The sequence below is a fragment of the Gracilinanus agilis genome, chromosome 4, assembly GCF_016433145.1.
Source record: "Gracilinanus agilis isolate LMUSP501 chromosome 4, AgileGrace, whole genome shotgun sequence".
Taxonomy (NCBI): Eukaryota; Metazoa; Chordata; class Mammalia; order Didelphimorphia; family Didelphidae; genus Gracilinanus; species Gracilinanus agilis.
Genome location: NC_058133.1, coordinates 520,643,856 through 520,662,983, shown reverse-complemented (window position 1 = coordinate 520,662,983; position 19,128 = coordinate 520,643,856). Strand labels below are relative to the sequence as shown.

Sequence of the window (19,128 nt, the reverse complement as noted above, 5' to 3'; positions counted from 1 at the left end):
GGATTAGAACTGTAGTCCTCGAACATCTAGAGGTGGAAGCCACTTTGAAGGTCTCAGAGGCCACCTATATACCCCTCACTTTATGGATGAGGAAACTGAGGCTCCAAGAGGTGATTTGCCCGAGAGGTTAAAGTATCAAGAGGAAGAGTGAAGACTCAAGTCTGTGTCCTCCCCTCTCACGGCCAGTGCGATTCCCATCATATGGATGGGCAAACAGGGTCCAGGGAGATGAAACGGGTTCCTCTAAGGCACCTCAAGGCTACATGGCGGAGCCAGGATTCAAATCCAGGTTTCAGAGCTAGTGTCTTCCCACTGCCCCAGAGCGGGCAGGGCTTACTGCAGGCGGTGGGAGTCCCGGAGGACGTGCAGCATTATGCTTTCCTTTGTGCCAAGAAAATCGGGAGAGCAATTCAGAGGACTTTTATGCACTAACTAACCCTTGGTGTTCTCAGACTCCCAAATACTCGGCAAGTTCCGTAGGCTTCGCAGCTCTCCTATATGCCAGGCGCTGTGCCCAGAACTGGGGCTCCCAAAGCACAGAGCAGTCCCTGCCCTCAGGGGCTGCCTCTCTCGAGAAACGGGAATGTGAAATGAGGCCAGATCTCTGCCAAGTGGGGCTTCAGGAAGCAGGGAGAGACCTCCATTGGCAGCAGAATTGGACCACGGGAGCTGGTCTCATCACCACGATCTCGATAAAGTTCTCTCTAAGAGAACACGCGGAAAAACCAATTGGCCTCAGCAGAGGGCAATTGTGGGGGGCTTCCTGGAGAAGGTGGCATTCAAGATGGACTTGCTTTCGATGTCAGAACAATCCAAGGAATGGTTAAGGCTCCTTCCCACACGTTCTACATTCCAGGCCAGCTGGCCTCGTTGCTTTTGCCTGTTGCACAAGCATCTCACTTCCCACTGCTGGGCTTTGGGTCTGTTGGTCCCTCATGCCTTGATTGGCCCCTTTCCTCCACTCTGCCCCCAGGACAGACACTGCTTCTTCCACGAGGTCTCTCCTTTACTCCTCCCCCTTTCTCCTCCCTGGCATTCTGGCCTACATTCTTAGGTGGAGTTTGCTTGGTTTAGTGTGTTAATGGCTTCCACACTCACCTAGAACAGAAACTCCTTGAGGGCAGAGATGGTTTCACTTTTATCTTAGGCGCTTAATAAATGCTCATTGAGGGAAAGGAGAGAGGGAGGGAAGAGGGAAGGAAGAAAGGAAAAAAGGAAAGGAAAAGAAAGGGAAGGCAAGCGAAGAAAGGAAAGGAAAGGGAGGGAGGGAGGGAGGAAGGGAAGAGCATATTGGGAATGCGGCCTCTCCGAAGATGCTACATTGCCATTTTTTCCAGTTGGAGAGCGGCCCCAGTACATACCCAAACATGGCAACCAGCAGGTTCACCAGCAGGATGTTGGTGGACAGCATATAGATGCACACAAGGGGTATGGTGATCCACTCGGGGAATCGGGGCAGCCGGTGTTCATCCAATTCCACGCACAGAGGTTTGGATTCATTTCCAGTGAAGGTGCAGTGGGAGAGGTCATAAGTGGTACCTGAGGGCCCAGAGAGAAGCCAAGTCAGTGATGCTCTGGGCAGGATGGAGGGAGAAGGGGCTGCTCTACTGCGGGAGATATTTTGACATTTGTGATACACTGACTTCAAATCTGGCCTCAGATATTTATTACGGTGTGTCTCTGGGCAAGTCACTTACCCTTTGCCCGCCTCAGTTTCCCCCTCGGGAAAGGGGGAACAATAATGACACGGGCTTGCCAGGTGTTGAATGGGAGGATCGAATGAGAGGGCAAACCTTAGACCGTCCACACATGTTTAGGGTTCTTATAATCTAAGAACCTGGAAGATGCTGCAGAGGAAATGTTTGGAGCAACTGGGCAAGACTAAAGAAATGATGTCTGATGGCAAAGAATCCCTCGCTGAGCCATGCGTACACAGGGAAGGCACAAGAACACAGCTGGTTACCGTCCACGTCACTGGGCACCTGGCCAAACATGGCCAGGTAGGGCTCATAGATCACCGAGCGGAAGATCCACTCCCAGCGGTGCTCGTTCTGTCTCAGGATGCCCTGACGAGCCACCCCAAAGGCAACCATCCAAACGGCGAAGAGGAAGAGGAAGAAGAAGACGTCGATGAGCTGGCAGAGGAGGGTGGAAAACGTGTCAGTGCCCCTTTCACCACCTGCTGAGTGGGTTCAGCCCCCTCATCTCCCAGTAACTGCATGTTGAGGGTCTCTGCAGACTAAGTAGGAAAGCGAATTCCCCAGGGCTCATTCCAGCACTGACTTAAAAAAGTCTTAACTTCTTCTTACTCCTTGTGCCATGCAGTTGACTCTGGGTTCAAAAAGCTAGACCAGCTGAACACCCACCCTGGCATCTTCAATCAGGCTCGAATGGCTTCGAATGCCAGCCCGAGTCTGAGCTTTCTATCATTCGAGGCTTAGCCTAGTGGTCAGAGGGGTTGATCATTGGCAAGTTAGCCCCCAGGTGTGGAATTGGTTTGGCCATGGGAACTCCTGAGCTACATGGGAAGTGCCCAAGGACTGTCTGTCTGCCCTTTGGGGCAACATCACAAGGTAGCAACCCTGAGGTTGTGCCCCTGGAAGCCTCTCTCTGCAGCCTCTCATTCTTCTGTCCCCACTCATGAATCTTACCATCCTCTGCAGCATAATGATTTTGGGTCCCAGATTTCTGCTCACAGTGAAAATGTGGATGAGCCTCAGAGTAAAAATGATGTAATCCAGGCAAAAGATGACACGCCCAGAATACAGGGAGCTTTTGTTGGAGGAGTGGAGCCTGTCGAGAGGAGGAGAAGGAGCGTGCAAGAAAGAAGCAGCATTTTAGAAAGCCTTCCATTTTGTTAGAGCAAAAACCAAGCAGGGGAAATCTTTTGCAATAGGTTCTCCTTTGACAAGGAACTAAGGCTATCCTTGCGTATGTGAACACTAAGGAGGCCAGCATTAGTGGAGATTTCTTTTATGTAGAGGCTGAACTCAGGGCTGCAGAGCCCCCTTCGCCTCTTAAATTCTGTGATTCTATTTAAGTGACCTTCTTTGGTCAAGTGGGCCTCAGTTTCCTTATCTGTAAATGGAAGGGATTTGACTAGATGACCACGAAGGTCATTTCTGGTCATTTATATATATATATATATAAAATTTATATATAAATTCTGGTAAGGGAATCTATAATCCTCACAGTGATTCTGTACCATAAAGCATTATGATCCCCATTTTACAAATGGGTGCCTGGAATTTAGAGAAGTGAGCATGTGCCCAAGACCACAGCCGTCGTAACTGGAAGAGCTGGAATTTGAACTCAGGTCTTTTAGCCCCAAGGTCCGGAGATCCTTCCCCTAAACGGTGGTGTCTCTCCTAGTGAAGAGAGACGTGCGCTCTACATGAGGGGACACCTCGGCATGTCTGGGTTCTGGGGGGCCGAGTATGGAACTCCTCCCTACGTTTGCTATTTGGAGACATCATCCACGGCCCGCTATGAAGTGGGGCCACCCATCCACCACCCACCGCTGTCGACATATTCTCCTTTTCTCCATTTAACAGAGTTCAGACAGTGCAGGATTTAGAAAGGTCACGGAAGTTCCTTACCGGAAGACGATCCCTGCTATGAAGTAAAATAACCCCAGCGTGTCCATGACGTTCCACAGGTCTGTGAAGTACTTGAGCCCGTTCATGTACCACTGTGGACAGAAGAGGGAAGGGGCACCGCGGTTAAGGGGTGCCGACCGAGCCCGCCCGGCCGGCCACTCCCTCGTTTTCCAGCCTTCACTCGGGGCCAACTAGTTTGGAACACTATGCAAGGCGCAAGGCTGGAAGCTCAGGGTTCCAAGCTACACCGTGGTTCTCTGGCTGACGTCCGACTATCCCAGAGAGTTCTGAGCCTTCTGGATGTGGGAAACAGATGCTCACGGCATCGAAGGCCCGTCAGCAGGCGTTCATCGAGCTTTTCACAGTCAAAGGTCACTCAGGGCCCCCTGTGCAGGGGCAGGTATTGGCTACAAGGCATGGTTCGTAGCTTGTAGTTCTTCGCATTAACAGGAAGCATCGCTGGCTCTATGAGTCTTGCCATACTGTCTCTTTTCAGCCTACCATCCTCATCTGCTTGCTAGAATTATGACTCTGCTGCTGGGCTTTTGCTCAGGACCAAGAAGCCAACCAGTTCTGGGCCGTCTCCTCATCACGTCTGGGCTCCCTCCCAGCTTCCCTTTTTGTAGGCTCTTCCTCAATTAGGATGGAAAAAATGTTTTTTTAAGGGTTGGGACTGTCTTCCGTGTTTGTGTCTGTATTCCCAGAACTTAGTATATATAGTGCGTCTCCTTCACACATTCCAAATGCTTTATCATCTATTCATTGATCTATATGTTATCTATCTATCTAGTCTATCAATCCATCCATCCTTCTGTCTGTCTCTCTGTCCATCCGTCCATCTGTCTATCTATCCATCCATCCATCTCTATTATATTGATCTTCCACCCATCTATGCCTATTGTCTAGTATATTGATCCATCCATCTCTATTCATCTATCCACGATGCTCAGTTCTGCATGTTCTCCAGAACTCCCCCAATATCCCATAGACTTCAGAGGACCTTGGAGTTGGAAGATACCTGAAAGATGTCCAACTCCCACATTTTGCACTTGAAGAAAGGAAGACTTACCTAAGGTGATACGGCTAATAAGTGAAAGAGCAAAGGCACAAGCTCCAGTCTATTCCTTTGGAGCCCATCCCTAGACTTGGAAAGTTCTGCCTTGGACACAATTCTTCTGCAACCATGGGCAGATGAGCCACATGACATCTCTAAGCCTCGGTTTCCTCATCTTCAAAATGGGGCTAACATTAGCTCTAGTGTTTGACCCTATGTGGTTGTGGAGAGGGTCAAATAAGACGCTTGACAAGCTCTTTAAGAATATTGGCCATTATCTTTGAATCTAGATGCCTGATCATAATTTTTTTTCAGGGAATGTGTGGTGATAGACTTGTGATTTCCTTGTTGTAGGAAATCCCAGAGAAGAAATTCTGTCTACCAAAGAGGATCCACAAGTCATAGTCTTGCATGACCTTGGGATCATGGTTCTGCAGCTGGAAGGACCTCAGGAGGTCAGTGAGCCCAACTCCTTCATCTTACTTACGTGGAAACAGAGGTCTAGTGAAGTAAAGAGATTTGCTCGAGGTTACACAGGTAACAAGCCTGAGAGGTGAGATTTGAACTCAAGTCCTCTAATGTCAGGCAGCTAAGTGAAGCCAAAGTAGATAGAGCACCAGGCCTAGAGTCAGGAAAATCTCAGATACTTAATAGCTGTATGACCCTGGCCAAGTCACTCTACCTCCATCTGCTTCAGTCTCCTTATCTGTAAAATGAGTTAGAGAAGGAAATGGTGAAGTGCCTCAGTGCCTTTGCTAAGAAAACCCCCAATGGGTCATGAAGAGACATGCACAATTGAAAATGACTGAATTACAATAACCTCTGAAGGCAGAGCCCCAAGTCTTTCCATACAGCCTATATTACATCCCATTACGTGGGGGTACTTAAGGTAAGACAGCTAAGATCCAGGTCTTGGTGATTCTCAGGCCAGATCTCTATCCACTGTGACACCATTCTGCTTCTCTATTTGACACAGAATTATAATGGTTAATGATTATTATGACCCTACAGAACTTGGTTGCTTGGCACAGTCATATAAAAAAGAGTGAAATGATGTCATTCATTAAGAACAATCACTTAGGTCAGTGATTCCCAAAGTGGGCGCCAGCGCCCCCTGGTGGGTGCTGCAGCGATCCAGGGGGCGGTGATGGCCACAGGTGCATTGATCTTTCCTATTAATTGCTATTAAAATAAAAAAAAATTCATTTCCAGGGAGCAAAGTCATATCTTTTCTGGAAAGGGGGCGGGAGGCCAAAAAGGTTTGGGAACCCCTGCCTTAGGTGAACAGCTTCCTCCTAGGATGCATCCTTAGCATGGTGGCTTCCTATAACTGGCAAAACCTGTTGAGATTCAGCGCCTCCAAGGGCTAGATTCTGGCACACAAAAGAGAATTCTTTGTTACTCCCTACTGGATCGTAGGCTCCTGGATGGAAATCTGGAAGGGACTGTGGAGGATATCTATGGACGAGACTAGACTGAGACTCAGAGAGAGTAAAAAGCCCTCTTCTTGTCAGAGTCAAGATTTGAACCCATAATCCCAACCTCCAAATGTAGCGGTCTTTCTGCTTCATTTCTCTCCTATGGTGGATGGTCCCAAATGATCCATTGGTGAGAACATATATTTTCAAAATGCCAAACTCTTAGATGAGAGTTCTGCATTTTGTACTTGACAGGCCTACGTGCCCAACCCGATTCTCTCTTGACCTCAGTCGCCTGTTGGATGCATTTCCAGAACAGAACTTGCTATCTTTCCCCCAAACGCTCCCATCTTCCTACCACCCTGATGTAGATTCGTTGCCATCTCTTAGTCATTCAGGCTTGGTGTCATCCTTGCTTCTTCACACTCGCCTCAAGCTTGGGAATCTCCACTTGCACCCAAGAGTAGATGGAAGATTTTGGTTCCAGAATGCTGAGAACCCAAAGTCATTTCGACACTGCCAGAGAGAGACGCACTCTTGGCAAGGAGAGGCCACAGACCTTCGCCTCCGTGTGTACGTGGAGCAAAGGAGGAGAGAAAGAAGGGTTTGGTGTGGATCAGCCGCAGTTCCTGTAACTCCATAGCCTCCTTGCCCTTCCTCTCTCTGGTATACCCTCCTCTTCCCAGGCTTCACTTGGTGCCTTCTTATTCATCAGACCCGACTTGAATCCTCCAGGCTTCCAGAAGTTTCCTCTACTCTCCCAGGTTGGCCATCGCCTCCCCGTTAGACCCCACAAACCTCTGGTATTCCCTTCCCCCCTCCCAGCACTAGAATCTCCTCCCTCCTTACCTCCACCATTTGGAATCCCGAGTTCCCTTCTAGGCTCTGCTCGAATGGTTCCTCCAGGGTGAGACCTTTCTTGGGTCTCCCTTTCCCACTCGCCCTGGATGCTAGGGCCCTCCCCAAATTACCTTGTATACACCCTGTGGATAATGTCTAGCTATTTCCACGTGTACCTGCTGTCTCTCCTTCCTCCCCCTCCCCCAGGGCTTTTCAGTGGGTGCTTCTTTTCTTTTTTCTTTTTTCCCGTTGGCTCCCCGAGGAGCCGCAACCAGCCCACGCCAACGGACTCTGTTCTGGGCAACTTCCTAAAGCACCCCAATTCAGTCGAACTGAGGAAGAACTGAGTAAATCCCTCCTAGTCTTCAGGCCTGACTCACACCCTGAAAGCGTGCTTCCGAACTGGCTCTCGGTGGACTGTGAAGATGGCCTTGCTGTCCCTGCCTTGTGAGAGAGCTGAGCTCCCCGGGGTCGTGAGGCTGCCCACCTGTCTCACTTCGTCACAGAAGAGGACGAAGACCAGGGCGTAGAGGATGAGCTCTGGGGTGTGAGGCACCGAGTGGAAATCCATGAGCAGCACGTAGGCAAAGAGCAGCAAGAAGGCAATATAGAAGACCACATTCCAGGAGAAGACCACGAAGGGTGACGTGAAGAAAGCCAGGTAGGACCAGATCAGCCTTCTGTGTCTGTCCATAGGCTTCTTCCTGAGGGGGGCGAGAAGTGAATCCAGAGAACTTAGCCCCCCGGAAGTGGAACACATGCACAATACATACACATGTGCTCATGCAAACCTATATATAGCATGAGGAAACACGTAGTGAATGCCACGCAGACCACCAAGCAGTAGAGGAGTGAACCTCTGAGACCTTGGCTGAGTCATCTTCCCACTTCTGCCTGCCTGGGTTCCTCCTCTCTGAATAAGGAAGTTGGACGAGGTGGCTCTAAATCAGAGCACCTTTGATCCCGAGTTTAAGCGACTGCCATTCTAGTCGTGCATCAAATCGATCTCAGAGCTGGGACTCCATTTCCTTCTCTGCAAACTCCCTTCCAGCTCTAAGTCTACGGCCTAGATTGTAGCCTCTCTGGTCTCAGAACATCTAGAACGTTAGGAAAAGCATTATATGATCCTGAAGATCTCTCTCTGCTCTGAATCTGTGACCCTTAGATGAGATGACAACAGAACGTGGCTTAAGTCAAGCATGACCATACGAGTGCCTCTTTGGGGGCAGTTCCAAGGACGGGCTGCCAAGATAAGAGACCAAATGTTCATTACTGGAGGGCAGCCAGTGAATCCCATCATCTCTGGGTCCCATCAACTGCCTTTTCCTTCACTTTCCTTCACTACATGAGCCTTTAAAGGTCTTTACCTGAAGGACACAAAGCCACAGCCAACCAGAGGAATGAGGAACAGGCAAAGAATAATCTTCCAATTCTTGGTGTCCCGGGATATCTCTCCATACCATTGCTTGGACAGGAAATTCTGGAGGAAGAGAGACCGGACAATGGAGACCATTCTCTGGCGTGCCAGGAACAAAAGCCTGCCTCCTCGTGCTTTCCCTCCTCCCCCACCATTCTGGACATGCGGCCACTCTGACTCAACGTCCAGTACAAAAGCTAAATACAAAGCTGCCACAATGAGCTCTTTCTCTAGTATGTGTCTTAATGGAGAAGGAGAGAAGAATGAAGAATTCAAACAAGTCGATAACCTTCCTCATTCCCCTCCCCAGTCGCCTGGCTTGAGCCCCGACACACAGCAGCCGAGACCTGCAACCTGCTCAAACTCTACATGGTCCCGGCCCGAGCGGAGACTTGCTGTTGGCGAACTGGGACCCGTCTACGACCACAAACGAGCTGCTCTTCGGAGGATTCTCTCGCGGGCCGATCCCCAGAACCGACAGCATCTCCATCGATGCACTCCCGTTTTTCTCCAGGGCCGACTGCCACAGGATGGCATTTGCAGAAAGCTGACCTAATGTCCCTTGTGCTCAGGCCCATCAGAAGTCTGGCTTGGTGGTCACACGTAGCCCTTGGTGCACGCCCCGTTCTCATTGAACCTTGGGCCATTTGGCAGTTTTGTCAGAGTCCCGACTAAAGGTATAGCAGCTGTGCTGAAAAGGTGGTCCAAAAACTCCAAACAGTTTAGAACCTTTGGCTAAATGTACGAGGCTACTCCATAAGGCTAAATAGAAAAGCCTGGGATTTGCTCCCCCAAATCCCCGTCTCCTAAGATGTCGGAGGCACGCGGAGATGGCGAGGAACGTGTCTGAAAAAAGCATTGGTTGGCCTGCGAGATCAAATGAAGTCAGCAGTGTGATGAGGCAGATAAAGAAAAGGTGGTGGGAAATCAGGATGCCTAAAGGGAGGCAGAATGGCGCAGAGGAAGGAGCTAAACGTCTTGCTTTCCTCTATCTGGGACACTGGGTTAAGCTCCAGGTTCTAGACTTGAAGAACCCGAGTTATTCAGAGAAATGTGGGTAAGAAGTGCTAGGACTGAGGATGGCGACTCTTGGAGAAGGGAAGCTAGGGGCTGGGCGCAGAGCAGCCAATCGAGGCTGCTCTTGCCTTTCTCTCTATCCCCAGCACTTAGCCCAGTGCCTGGCACTCGGAAGGCACTTAATAATGGCTGTTTGCTGACTTGGAAGGACCATCCTGTGGAAGAAGGTTAGTTTCCTTCTATGCAGTCCCAGCAGGAGCCGTGAGGGGAAATGACAAAGAGTAGAATTTAGGTTTGTGGAGAAGACCTTCCTCCTACTTAGACCTATCCCAGGGTGCAGCGGGCTGCCTCGGGGCTGCTGGCACCCCCCCACGTCCCTGCATAGTGATCACTTGCTGACATAGCATAGAGGAAATGATTTTGCAAGTGCAGGTTGGATCGGGTGGTCTCCGTGTCCCTTCCGATGTTGAGATTCTGATAACTAGTTCGTGCTAGGTTGGACCATGAACTAGGTTGATGCAGTGGCTCCTATTCCGAAGCTTTTCTGCTACCCCAAGCAGCTTCCATTCAACTGAATCAAAAATGCATTTATTAAGCACCTACTGTGTGCTAGGAAATGTGCGAAGCAGTCGGGAGGCAAAGACGAGGCTCTGCCCTTCGACAGGAGCAGCTCCCTGCTGAAGGTCTCTCAAACCTGCCGGGGGGATGCTGGACATTTTGCTGGGATGCAAGTTTATGGGGGTGGCTAGTGGCCACCTCAGCAGGCAGTCGGCTGTCCTCTCCGGGAGGGGGAGCTCCAAAGAGGCAGGTGCGGTTCGTTTTTGTCTCTCCCTCGCCAGCACAGTGCTGGGCCCAAAGGAGGTCCTTCCAAAGCATTTCGGAGCTGACTGAGGGAGGCTGAACAATGGGATGCGTATGGTCAGAGGGCCTGGCCTGGATGTTCGTTCTGCTGCTAGCTGCGGGCACACACAGACCCGGGATTTGCCACAAACCCATTCATCTAACTCCTTAGGGGACTTGCTTATGCTCTTTGCCCTTGACTTCCTCCCACGTCGGACGGGAGGGAGGAGGGTGGACTTGAATACAGAAGGGGAGCCAGGTCCAGTCTCCGAGTCTGTGCCAGGAGGTTGAAGATAAAAGCAGGCGAAATCGGAGGCCAGGCCTGCAGGGGCTACCCAGAATGCCGCTGGCGTAATAAGAGGCTGCTTCAGAGACAGGCGGATGCCGTGTGAAGGGGGGGCCTGGGAGAGATGGGGAGCACGGCCCCGCCTGGAAGCGGCAGCCTCTTGGCTAGCCTGTGGCTGCAGAACCGGACCTGGGAGATGCGTTCCTGCAGCATCCTTCGGTCTGGCCCCTGTTTCTCTCTCTTAAAATCAATACTGTTTATTGGTTTCAAGGTGGAAGGGTTGTAAGAGCTGGGCGAGGGGGTTAAATGACTTGAAAGGTTAGCCTAAGGGACAAATGAAGTTCGCTTGCCCAGGGTCGCCCAGCTAGGAAGTATCTGAGGCCAGATTGGAACCCAAGACGTCCCGCCTCTGGGCCTGGTGTCCTATCCACTGAGCTCTCGCTGCCCCCTTCCTGTTTTTCCTGCTGAATTATAATCCAGAAGAGGAGCGGCCAGCTGTCTGGACGTCTCCGAAACTCCCACTGAGTCGGGCTGCTTCTTACCTGGACTCCCGGCTGTGCAATAAACTGCTGGTCGGTGGCCTCCACGGCAAGCTCCAGGCAGTTGCTGCCACCCCAGGCCTCGCAGGTGTACACGAGGAGCTGCTCGGCCAGGTCCTCGTCGTTGCTGTAGCATTCCGTGAAGAGTTCTAAGCCGGAGCCCGAGAGAATCGGAGACGCCTCAAGGAGAGACGGGGACGCGCGTGGAGGGACACGAACAGAGGAAGAGAGCAGAGAAGAGGTAATAAGCGGCAAGAAAAGACCAGACAGAGAAGCGCAGTCCCAGAGGGACGAGAAAATAGAGACAGACGTAGAAGCGGAGCCAGCGAAGGCCCCGAAGAAAGAGAGAGAGAGACCAGAGATGGAGAGAAAAACCTCCCACCTGTGAATCAACACTATCTATTGGTTCCAAAGCCCAAGAGCAGTAAGGGCTGGGCAATGGGGGTTAAGTGACTTGCCCAGGGTCACACAGCTGGGATGTGTCTGAGGAGCTGTGCCTGACTATTGATCCACTGTGAGATTTGAAAGACTGGACGTGGGATCGCAGAAGGCCAAATGCCGCCCTGCTGCTCTACAGGGAAGAGGACGGCCTCTGCAGACTACAGGTCAGTCACCTGGGAGTTTCTGCCACCCTGAACCTCGGGCCTCCCCTTTCCTCTCTTTTCTTGGCGACTCACCCACAGCTCGAGTCTCATACTCATTTGCCAGCTCTTCGGATTCCCCCGCAGCATTGATGTCATTTTTCACCTTGGCCAGGGTCTTCAGCAGCTTGCTGGCTCCCAGGGCCGCCAGAGTGCAGCCTCTCGTCTGTGGAGGGACCGGGACAACGTCAAGACTGCATTCCAAGCACCATCGCCCTCAGAGAACGTTTGTCCAGGGCCTCATACTCATGACTCATTCAAGCCTCCCAACGGCGCTGGAGGTAGGTGCTCTTGTTACGATTATTCCCATTTTACAGATAATGAAACTGAGCCCTAAAGAGATCAAATAGCTCGTCCAAAGTTCCACATGGATCTGAAGCAGGAACTGAATTCAGGTCTTCCTGACTCCAAGTCCAGAGGCTTTCTGCTCTACCAGCTAGCAGGCAGCTGAGGATGACCAGGTTACTGGTCTAACCAGGGCACTTGCTAGTTCTCCTCCCAGCTTAGCAAATCCTGGCGTTCAAGGTCCTCCGTCAGATGGTCACGACGGACTCTCCTCACTCCCTCTCGCACTGCTCCCACTCTTTAGCCAGCTCCCACTTTCCTGCCCGTGGCTTGTGCCTTCCAGTTCCTGCCCCTTCGTTCCCATCCTTCCCTTGCCATCCCTTGAAAGCTACAGGTAAGACTTTGGAGCCGGAACCTCGAGAGCTGCAAAGGGCCATCGGGCGAGTGGGATAAGGAGGCCCCGGAGCCCAGGTCTGCTCCTCGTTCCCTTGCTGCCCTTGGGGGGATCCTCTAACGCGCCATTGTCGGACTGCAGGCCTCCCAGCTCCCTTTCCAGCCCAGATCCAACTCTACTCCTCACTCTACAGGCAACTGCTGCTTGAGATCAGTGGAGAGACACAAGGTGGTCCCAATGGGTGGATCTCGGGGGAAGACCCCGAAAGGACGAAGCGAAGGCCAGCTCTCTCGCCCCCTCAGTTCCCCTACGTAGGGAGCCTTTCTCCCCTTCAGCAATACTTCAGGATTTGTCTTTTGCATACGAGTTCGTGGTAGCGTAAGATCCCAGGCTAATAAGTGGAAGGGACCTCGGAGGCCATCTAGTTTAACCCCTTCATCGACAAGTGAGGAAACTGAGGCCCAGGGATGTGAAGTTACTCGCTCAAGGTCACAAAGCTAGGAAGGGTAAGAGGTAGGACTGTTATTTAGGAGCTGTCCCTTTGTAGCTGGCCTGCCGGACAAACATCTCATTTCAATGCTGAAAACATTTGGGAGTCGGACGCAGACCCTGCGAAAGCCGGAGGAAAATGGCGCAGGGGAAAAGGAGGAGGAAAGGATCTGGACTCTCACCTGCTCCCAAATGACCTTGGAGAGCTCCTTCTTATTCTGAAGAATGGCCCAAATGAACAGGGCTTGAAGGGGGTGTCTTGTGATTGGTGATACATCCTGAGAGGAACAGGATGACACGTGGTTAACATTTCCGGAGGGGAAGGAACGGGGGCCGACGAGCATCACCCACGTGAAGAGCACCCACGGGCTGGCCCCAAACCTAGATTGCCATAAAAACGAAAATATGGGGGCCGAGAGCCTTTAGGAAAGGGATCCACGTCTGGAGAAGCGTTCTTCGATGTGAAGAAAGGAGGCCGCAAAAGCCAACGCTTGTGATTCGACTTTGGTCACGTAGAGGGTTAGTCGCAGGATCCAAGAATTTTAGAGTCAGGGCAGCACTTGCCTCGTCCAACCCGGACCCTGGCCCTCCCCTCCTCCCACCCCCCCCACTACAACAAACCCACTAAATGGTCACTCCATTCATTCATTCATTCATTCATTCATTCATTCACTCACTCATTCACTCAGCAAACATCTTACAGAATAGTCCATGGGTCAGACACCGTGCTAGCCGCTGGGAATTTAAAGAAACAAATGGAATAGACTCGGCCTTCGAACTCCTTATATTCTACTAGGGTAGGAGTGAGGAAATGACACTCACACTGAAAATGAAGAACAAAACACATGCCAAGAAACTTGTACGTATTTGCATTCACAGAAAAGATGGAAATGCTGTTCAGCCTTTTCTTTAAGCCCTCCAGGGAGGCGGCCCATCTCCCTCTGGGGCAGCTCTCATTTTTAGGAAGGTTTTCCTGAATCGAGACTTAAATGGCTGATGCGTAACAGCAGAATAAATTCCATCTTTTTCAGTTCTTGAAGTCAGACATCATATTCCTCCCCCTGCCCCGACTTCTCTTTTTTGGGCTCGATGGCTCTTGTTTCTTCAAACACTCCTTATAGGAAATTGACCCGAGGCCCTTCTCCATCCTGGTCGACCTCTTCTGGACACTCTAGTATGGAAACTGGGGTGCCCAGAGCCTCCTCCTTCCTAGAAGGAATGCAGCCCGAGGTCACACGAGCTTTTCTGGGGCTCCCAGGGAAATAGACTATAAAGGGGTGCAGAATCATCTATCCCACACTGAACTTGAATTCTGTGTGAAGAACAAGTTGGGAACCAAAGCAAGCTAGAGGTCTCTGACATCAGGGGGAAGAGAAAATTCACCTTGTGAACAAAGGGGGGCTTCCCAGAGTTTAGAAACCATCCTCTTTTGGTCTTATTCTATCCTTTTCCCCCTCCAGAGCTGTGATTCTGTGATTTCATTGCCATAGGGAACTTCCAGTGAGTAAACTCCCTCTATCAACGAAGTTCAGAACCTATTCTATAAGCTTAGTCGTCTTAGGAAGGCACCTGGGACGTTGAGAGGTCGGGGACTCGTGAAGAGTCACACCTACTGTCTCAGAGGCAAGACTTGAATCGAGGTCTTCCTGGTTTGTTTTTTTTTTTTTTTAAGCAAATAGAGTTCATCACAATTTAAAATTGAGATTTTCTTTCTAATCAATGCCGAGAAGGATCGGGTTGGGGCAGACTTCTAGTTCCCGCAGCATAAGGCGAGTCAGAGTGAGCCACCATATTTTCCATGAAGTTATTCACAAAATTCAAGCAGGATGAAGATCATTCTTCCTGTGTAAGCATATGAGTGATTTGGCCCTGGAGGGTTTAGTAGTAGTTGAGCCCCACTAGAACGAGGAAAGCTCCTGGGATCCCAGGAGCTAGAGCTAGACGGGGCCTGAGGGCTCACTGAATCCTGCCCATTCGGTAGCCAAAGGGAAGAAATCCCGGCAATCTAAACACCACAGAGTCACGGAATTTGAGAGTTGGAAGAGACCTCAATAGTCATTGCGACCAGTTTCCCCACAAGGGGAGCCCTCGCTCTAACATACTTGGCGAGCAGTCGTCCCAGGCCGGTGTGAAGACCTTTAGGGAGGAAGCGCCACTCCTTCCAGGCAGCCCTGAGACTTTCCCTGATATCCAGCCTAAATTTTCCCCTCGTGCTCTGGGACCAAACAAAACAAGTCTCTAAATACAAATACTGGCTCTCAGGAGGAGGGGAAGAAAGGCGGGAGCTACTCCCTTTGCCACATGGCTGCTCTTCAAATACTTGAAGCCAGTTTTTGTGACTGCCGTCCCTCTCCCCTGGAGTCTTCCTCTTTTTCTGGCTAAACATCTCCATTTCCTTCAACTGACACTCCTACGACTTACGACACAGGATCATCCCATCCTGGCTATCCTCCTCTTGACTCTTCCCACATGATCAACGCCTTCCTTAAGCCATGAAAGCCAGACAGGTCTAGACAGGTCAGGTCCGGGGAGGGCATGGTGGGATGGTCTATCTCCTCCCGAATCCTGGAAGCTCCGCCCCTCTTCAGGCAGCCTGAGGGGCTCCCACAACACCCTCCTAATTCATGCTCGACATGTAATAGATTGCTGCCCCCGCCCAGGTCTTTGTCCGAACAACTTCGGTGCAACCCTCTCTCCATCCTTACTGGGAAAGGTGACTTTTTTATACCCAAATGTAAGACTGCATTTATCTCGGTTGAATTCCATCAGAGTAAATTCAGCCTATCGAAATCCCTTTGGAGCCAGACTGCTCTTTAGCATCTCGCCCCTCCTTGGCCCCAAGCTCACACAGGTACACAGGCATACACCTTAGACCTAGAAGTGACCTTAGAAATGATTGAGTCCAATCGCATCATTGAATAGTTGAGGAACCAGAGGGTGACTTGCCCAAGGTCACTGAGATAGGAAAAGACAGACTCATGAGCATCTTAACTGAATACCCAAAGCACAACTGACAATGTCTGTATTTTAATTCACTCAATGGATGAGGGCAGGAAAAGCCTGTTTCAGGGGTGTCAGAAAAGCCCAGGGATCGAGTCGGCTGCTCTGTCCATCGTGTACCTGGAACTCGATGTCCAGATCCTCCCTGCTGCTCCGGTCTTCCTTCCTATAGCCTCTTCGGAAGTTGGCCACCAGCTTCCAGACAAAGGTGAGGAGCGCATCGTTGTAGGAGTTCTTGGCGATTTGCAGGTTCCGGTACACAAGAGTGCTGAAGTTGTTGGAGAAGAGCTCGGTGAGGACGTCGTTGGTGAGGAACTTCCTCAGGTTTAGCCCATTTTCCAGGAAGAGGCGGACAAACTTGGGTCTGTCCTTCACCAGGGCTGAGAACATGACTTCCTGGAGGTCAGCAGACTGGCAACGAGAAAGAGGAAAGCAAGAGGGAAGAAGCATTTATCAAGTTCCCACTAGGTGCAAGGCATCATGCTGAGAACTTTCCAAATATCTTACCACCATCCCGGGAGGCAGGTGCTATTAAGATCCATATATATATATGGAGGAAACTGAGGCAGATGGAGGTGGTGACTTGTACAGAGTCACACAATAAATGGCTGAGGCTGGATTTGAACTCAAATGTTCCTGACTTCAAGTCCAGCCCTCTATGGCCTACATTGCTTAACTGCAAGGCCGCTGAGGAAGGGGAAAGACATGACCCCAGGCCTAGGGCTAAGGGATCAGGACTTTGGGAGAGCGCCATTGCAGTTACATTCTCTATGCCTTCATCATGACTCTGATGAGCCAGACTGGAGAGGTGCCTTACAAAGTCTGACAGGTGGAACTTCCCTAATATTCTCCCAACCCTGCCTGGATCAGGTTCAGCAGTGAGTCTTCCTGCTGGCCTCCTCCTCACCTCCCATCTGCGGTCGTTGGTGAAGATTTCATCATTGGCGAGGTCCAGCTGGTTCCACTCCAGCAGCAGCTTCAGCTGACCATTCCAGTTATCCTTCTCCTGCTCATTGGTGCTGAAGGCTGGCACAGGGAGGAAAATAGCCAGGTGAGCTCACTGGCACTTTACACATAGTATCTCATTTGATCCTTACAACAACCCCGGGAAGTAGATGCTGTCATTATCCCTATTTTACATAGGAGGAAACTGAGGCAAACAGGTTAAATGACTTGTCCAATGACATCCTGCTAGTAATTGTATGAGGTTAGATTTGAACTCAGGCCTTCCTGATTCTAGGCTCGGGCTCTATACACTGAGCTACCTAACTTAGAGATTTAAACAACTTGTCTATGGTCACGTAGATAGTAGGTGGTACAGTGAGGGATGAAACCCAGGTTTTCTATCTTTGAGACAAGCCTGAAGATTCAATCTAAAGTATACCCAAACATATGTTATTGTGGTAGAGGGAAAAGAATGCCAGGAATCTCCTCACCTTTGTAGAGAGCATAGGATATGGCATTGCTCACAATTTCATCCCCAGCTTCTTCCATCTTGATGACTGTCAGCAGATGAGGGTTTTCAAGGATTTCTTTGAGCTGCCAAAATTAAAAATGAAAACAAATAATATAAACTGAGCTTGGTGTTGATGGGCACTTATGGATCTCTTCTCTGTCTCTGTCTCTGTCTCTGTCTCTGTCTCTGTCTCTGCCTCTGTCTCTGTCTCCGTCTCTCTGTCTCTCTCCCTCTGTGTCTGTCTGTCTGTCTGTCTCTCTCCTCTGTCTCTCTCTCTCTGTGTCTATCTGTCTCTCTCCTCTCTCTGTCTCTGTCTGTCTGTCTGTCTCTCTTTCTCCTCTGTCTCTCTCTCTCTCCTCTGTCTCTGTCTCTCTGTCTCTCTTCCCCCACTCTTTCTCCTCTTCTCTTTGTTGATGAGGGTCTTTCTGGTTCACTTTAGAGAGAGGCACCATATATGAGAATCAGCTGTCCTGCCCCCACAGCTGTTTGGTCTATAGGAGCTGTTGACTTTTCTGCAAGCTCCTTGCGGGCAGGGCCTGACTCATTTGGGTCTTTTTGGCTCCAGTACTTCATCCACACAGTGCCTGGCACATAGTAGATGCACTGTAAGTGCTTATGGGAGTCAATGGAATTTTCCTCATATAGACACAGCCTAGATGGTGTCTTCCAATTTTTGCAGTGTACTATTCTGACATTAAGCTTAACGAGCCTGGGCCTACATGGAGGAATGTTCCCTCCGATAAAACTCTGATGAAAAGGAAACCCTCCTCCTCTTTCAGTGAGTGCAGATGCAGAATGGGGCCCATGTCATCAGACGCAGTCCCTGCTAGTTGGCTTTGTCGAAATACTTTTCTACAAAGAAGTGTCCAGTGGGGATGGAAGAGGAGTAAAAGACAAATAATTCGAATGTCAAAACAAAAGAGCAACAGTAAAAAGAACCAAATAAAAATCTCCCAAATGGCGGCTTTCACTGGAGTAGACATGCAAGTATTTGCTGGGCAAGCCTCAGCCTGACTCTTAAGGAGTCCTCATGCTTTTGATTTTAGGAGTTAATCAATCAATAAACATTTGCTGAGCACTTCCGGTTTCAGGCGCTGTTCTAGGTGCTGAAAAAACAAAGACAAAGGGAGGCCACTGTAGACAGGGGAGACAAAGTGCATGTACAGGTCTCAATAGAAATCGGGTAAAACGGGATGAAGGAGATATGATTGGGGATGTAGACTCTAAATGATCACTCTAGTGCAAATATCAACAATGTGGAAATAGGTCTTGATCAATGACACATGTAAAACCCAGGGGAATTGCGTGTTGGCTATGGGAGGGGGTGGTAGAGGAGGGAAAGAACAGGAATCATGGAACCATGAAAAAATATTCAAAATTAATTAATTAAATAAAAATTTTCAGATTAAAAAAATCAGGTAAAGCAGAGCTGAGGTGACACCAGAAAGGGCTTCTGGCAGAAGATATAGTCCTTGAACTGAGCTGCAGGAAGTCAGGGATTCCAAGAGTGGAGGGGAAGAGGAGGAGCATTCTAGGTATGTTGGACAGTGGAGAAGTCTGGAGATGGGAGTGAAGAAGAGCAAGGAGGCCAGGCTTGCTGGACCACAGAGCTCATGGAAGGGAGTAAGGCTGGGAAAGCAGAACAGAGCCAAAATGCAAAGAGATTTAAAAGCCAATCAGAGGACTTTAGATTTGATAGTAAAGGTGATAGGAAACTACTAGAATACTCTGAGTATGGGAGTGACATGGCTAGCCCTGTGCTTCAAGAAAATCCCTTTGGCTTCTATGTGAAGGATGGACTGGAGTGGGGCTTTGAGGCAAGCAGGCCCCCTCTCTCCCTCTCTCCCTCAGCA

The 19,128-nt window shown here is 50.1% G+C and overlaps 1 protein-coding gene across 1 annotated transcript in view; it reads right to left on the bottom strand.

The window, feature by feature from the left end:
• The window catches only part of TRPM8 (transient receptor potential cation channel subfamily M member 8), a 53,015-nt gene that overhangs the window by 11,813 nt on the left and 22,074 nt on the right, over positions 1–19,128 (bottom strand). The window contains exons 9-20 of the mRNA XM_044673394.1: positions 17,256–17,358; positions 16,727–16,845; positions 15,940–16,230; positions 13,002–13,097; positions 11,688–11,817; positions 11,014–11,159; positions 8,279–8,391; positions 7,399–7,615; positions 3,600–3,691; positions 2,652–2,793; positions 1,964–2,135; positions 1,362–1,539 (exon numbers count right to left, since the gene is read on the bottom strand). Coding sequence (XP_044529329.1) covers positions 1,362–1,539; positions 1,964–2,135; positions 2,652–2,793; positions 3,600–3,691; positions 7,399–7,615; positions 8,279–8,391; positions 11,014–11,159; positions 11,688–11,817; positions 13,002–13,097; positions 15,940–16,230; positions 16,727–16,845; positions 17,256–17,358 — 1,799 coding nt within the window. The remainder of the gene's footprint in view (positions 1–1,361; positions 1,540–1,963; positions 2,136–2,651; positions 2,794–3,599; positions 3,692–7,398; positions 7,616–8,278; positions 8,392–11,013; positions 11,160–11,687; positions 11,818–13,001; positions 13,098–15,939; positions 16,231–16,726; positions 16,846–17,255; positions 17,359–19,128) is intronic.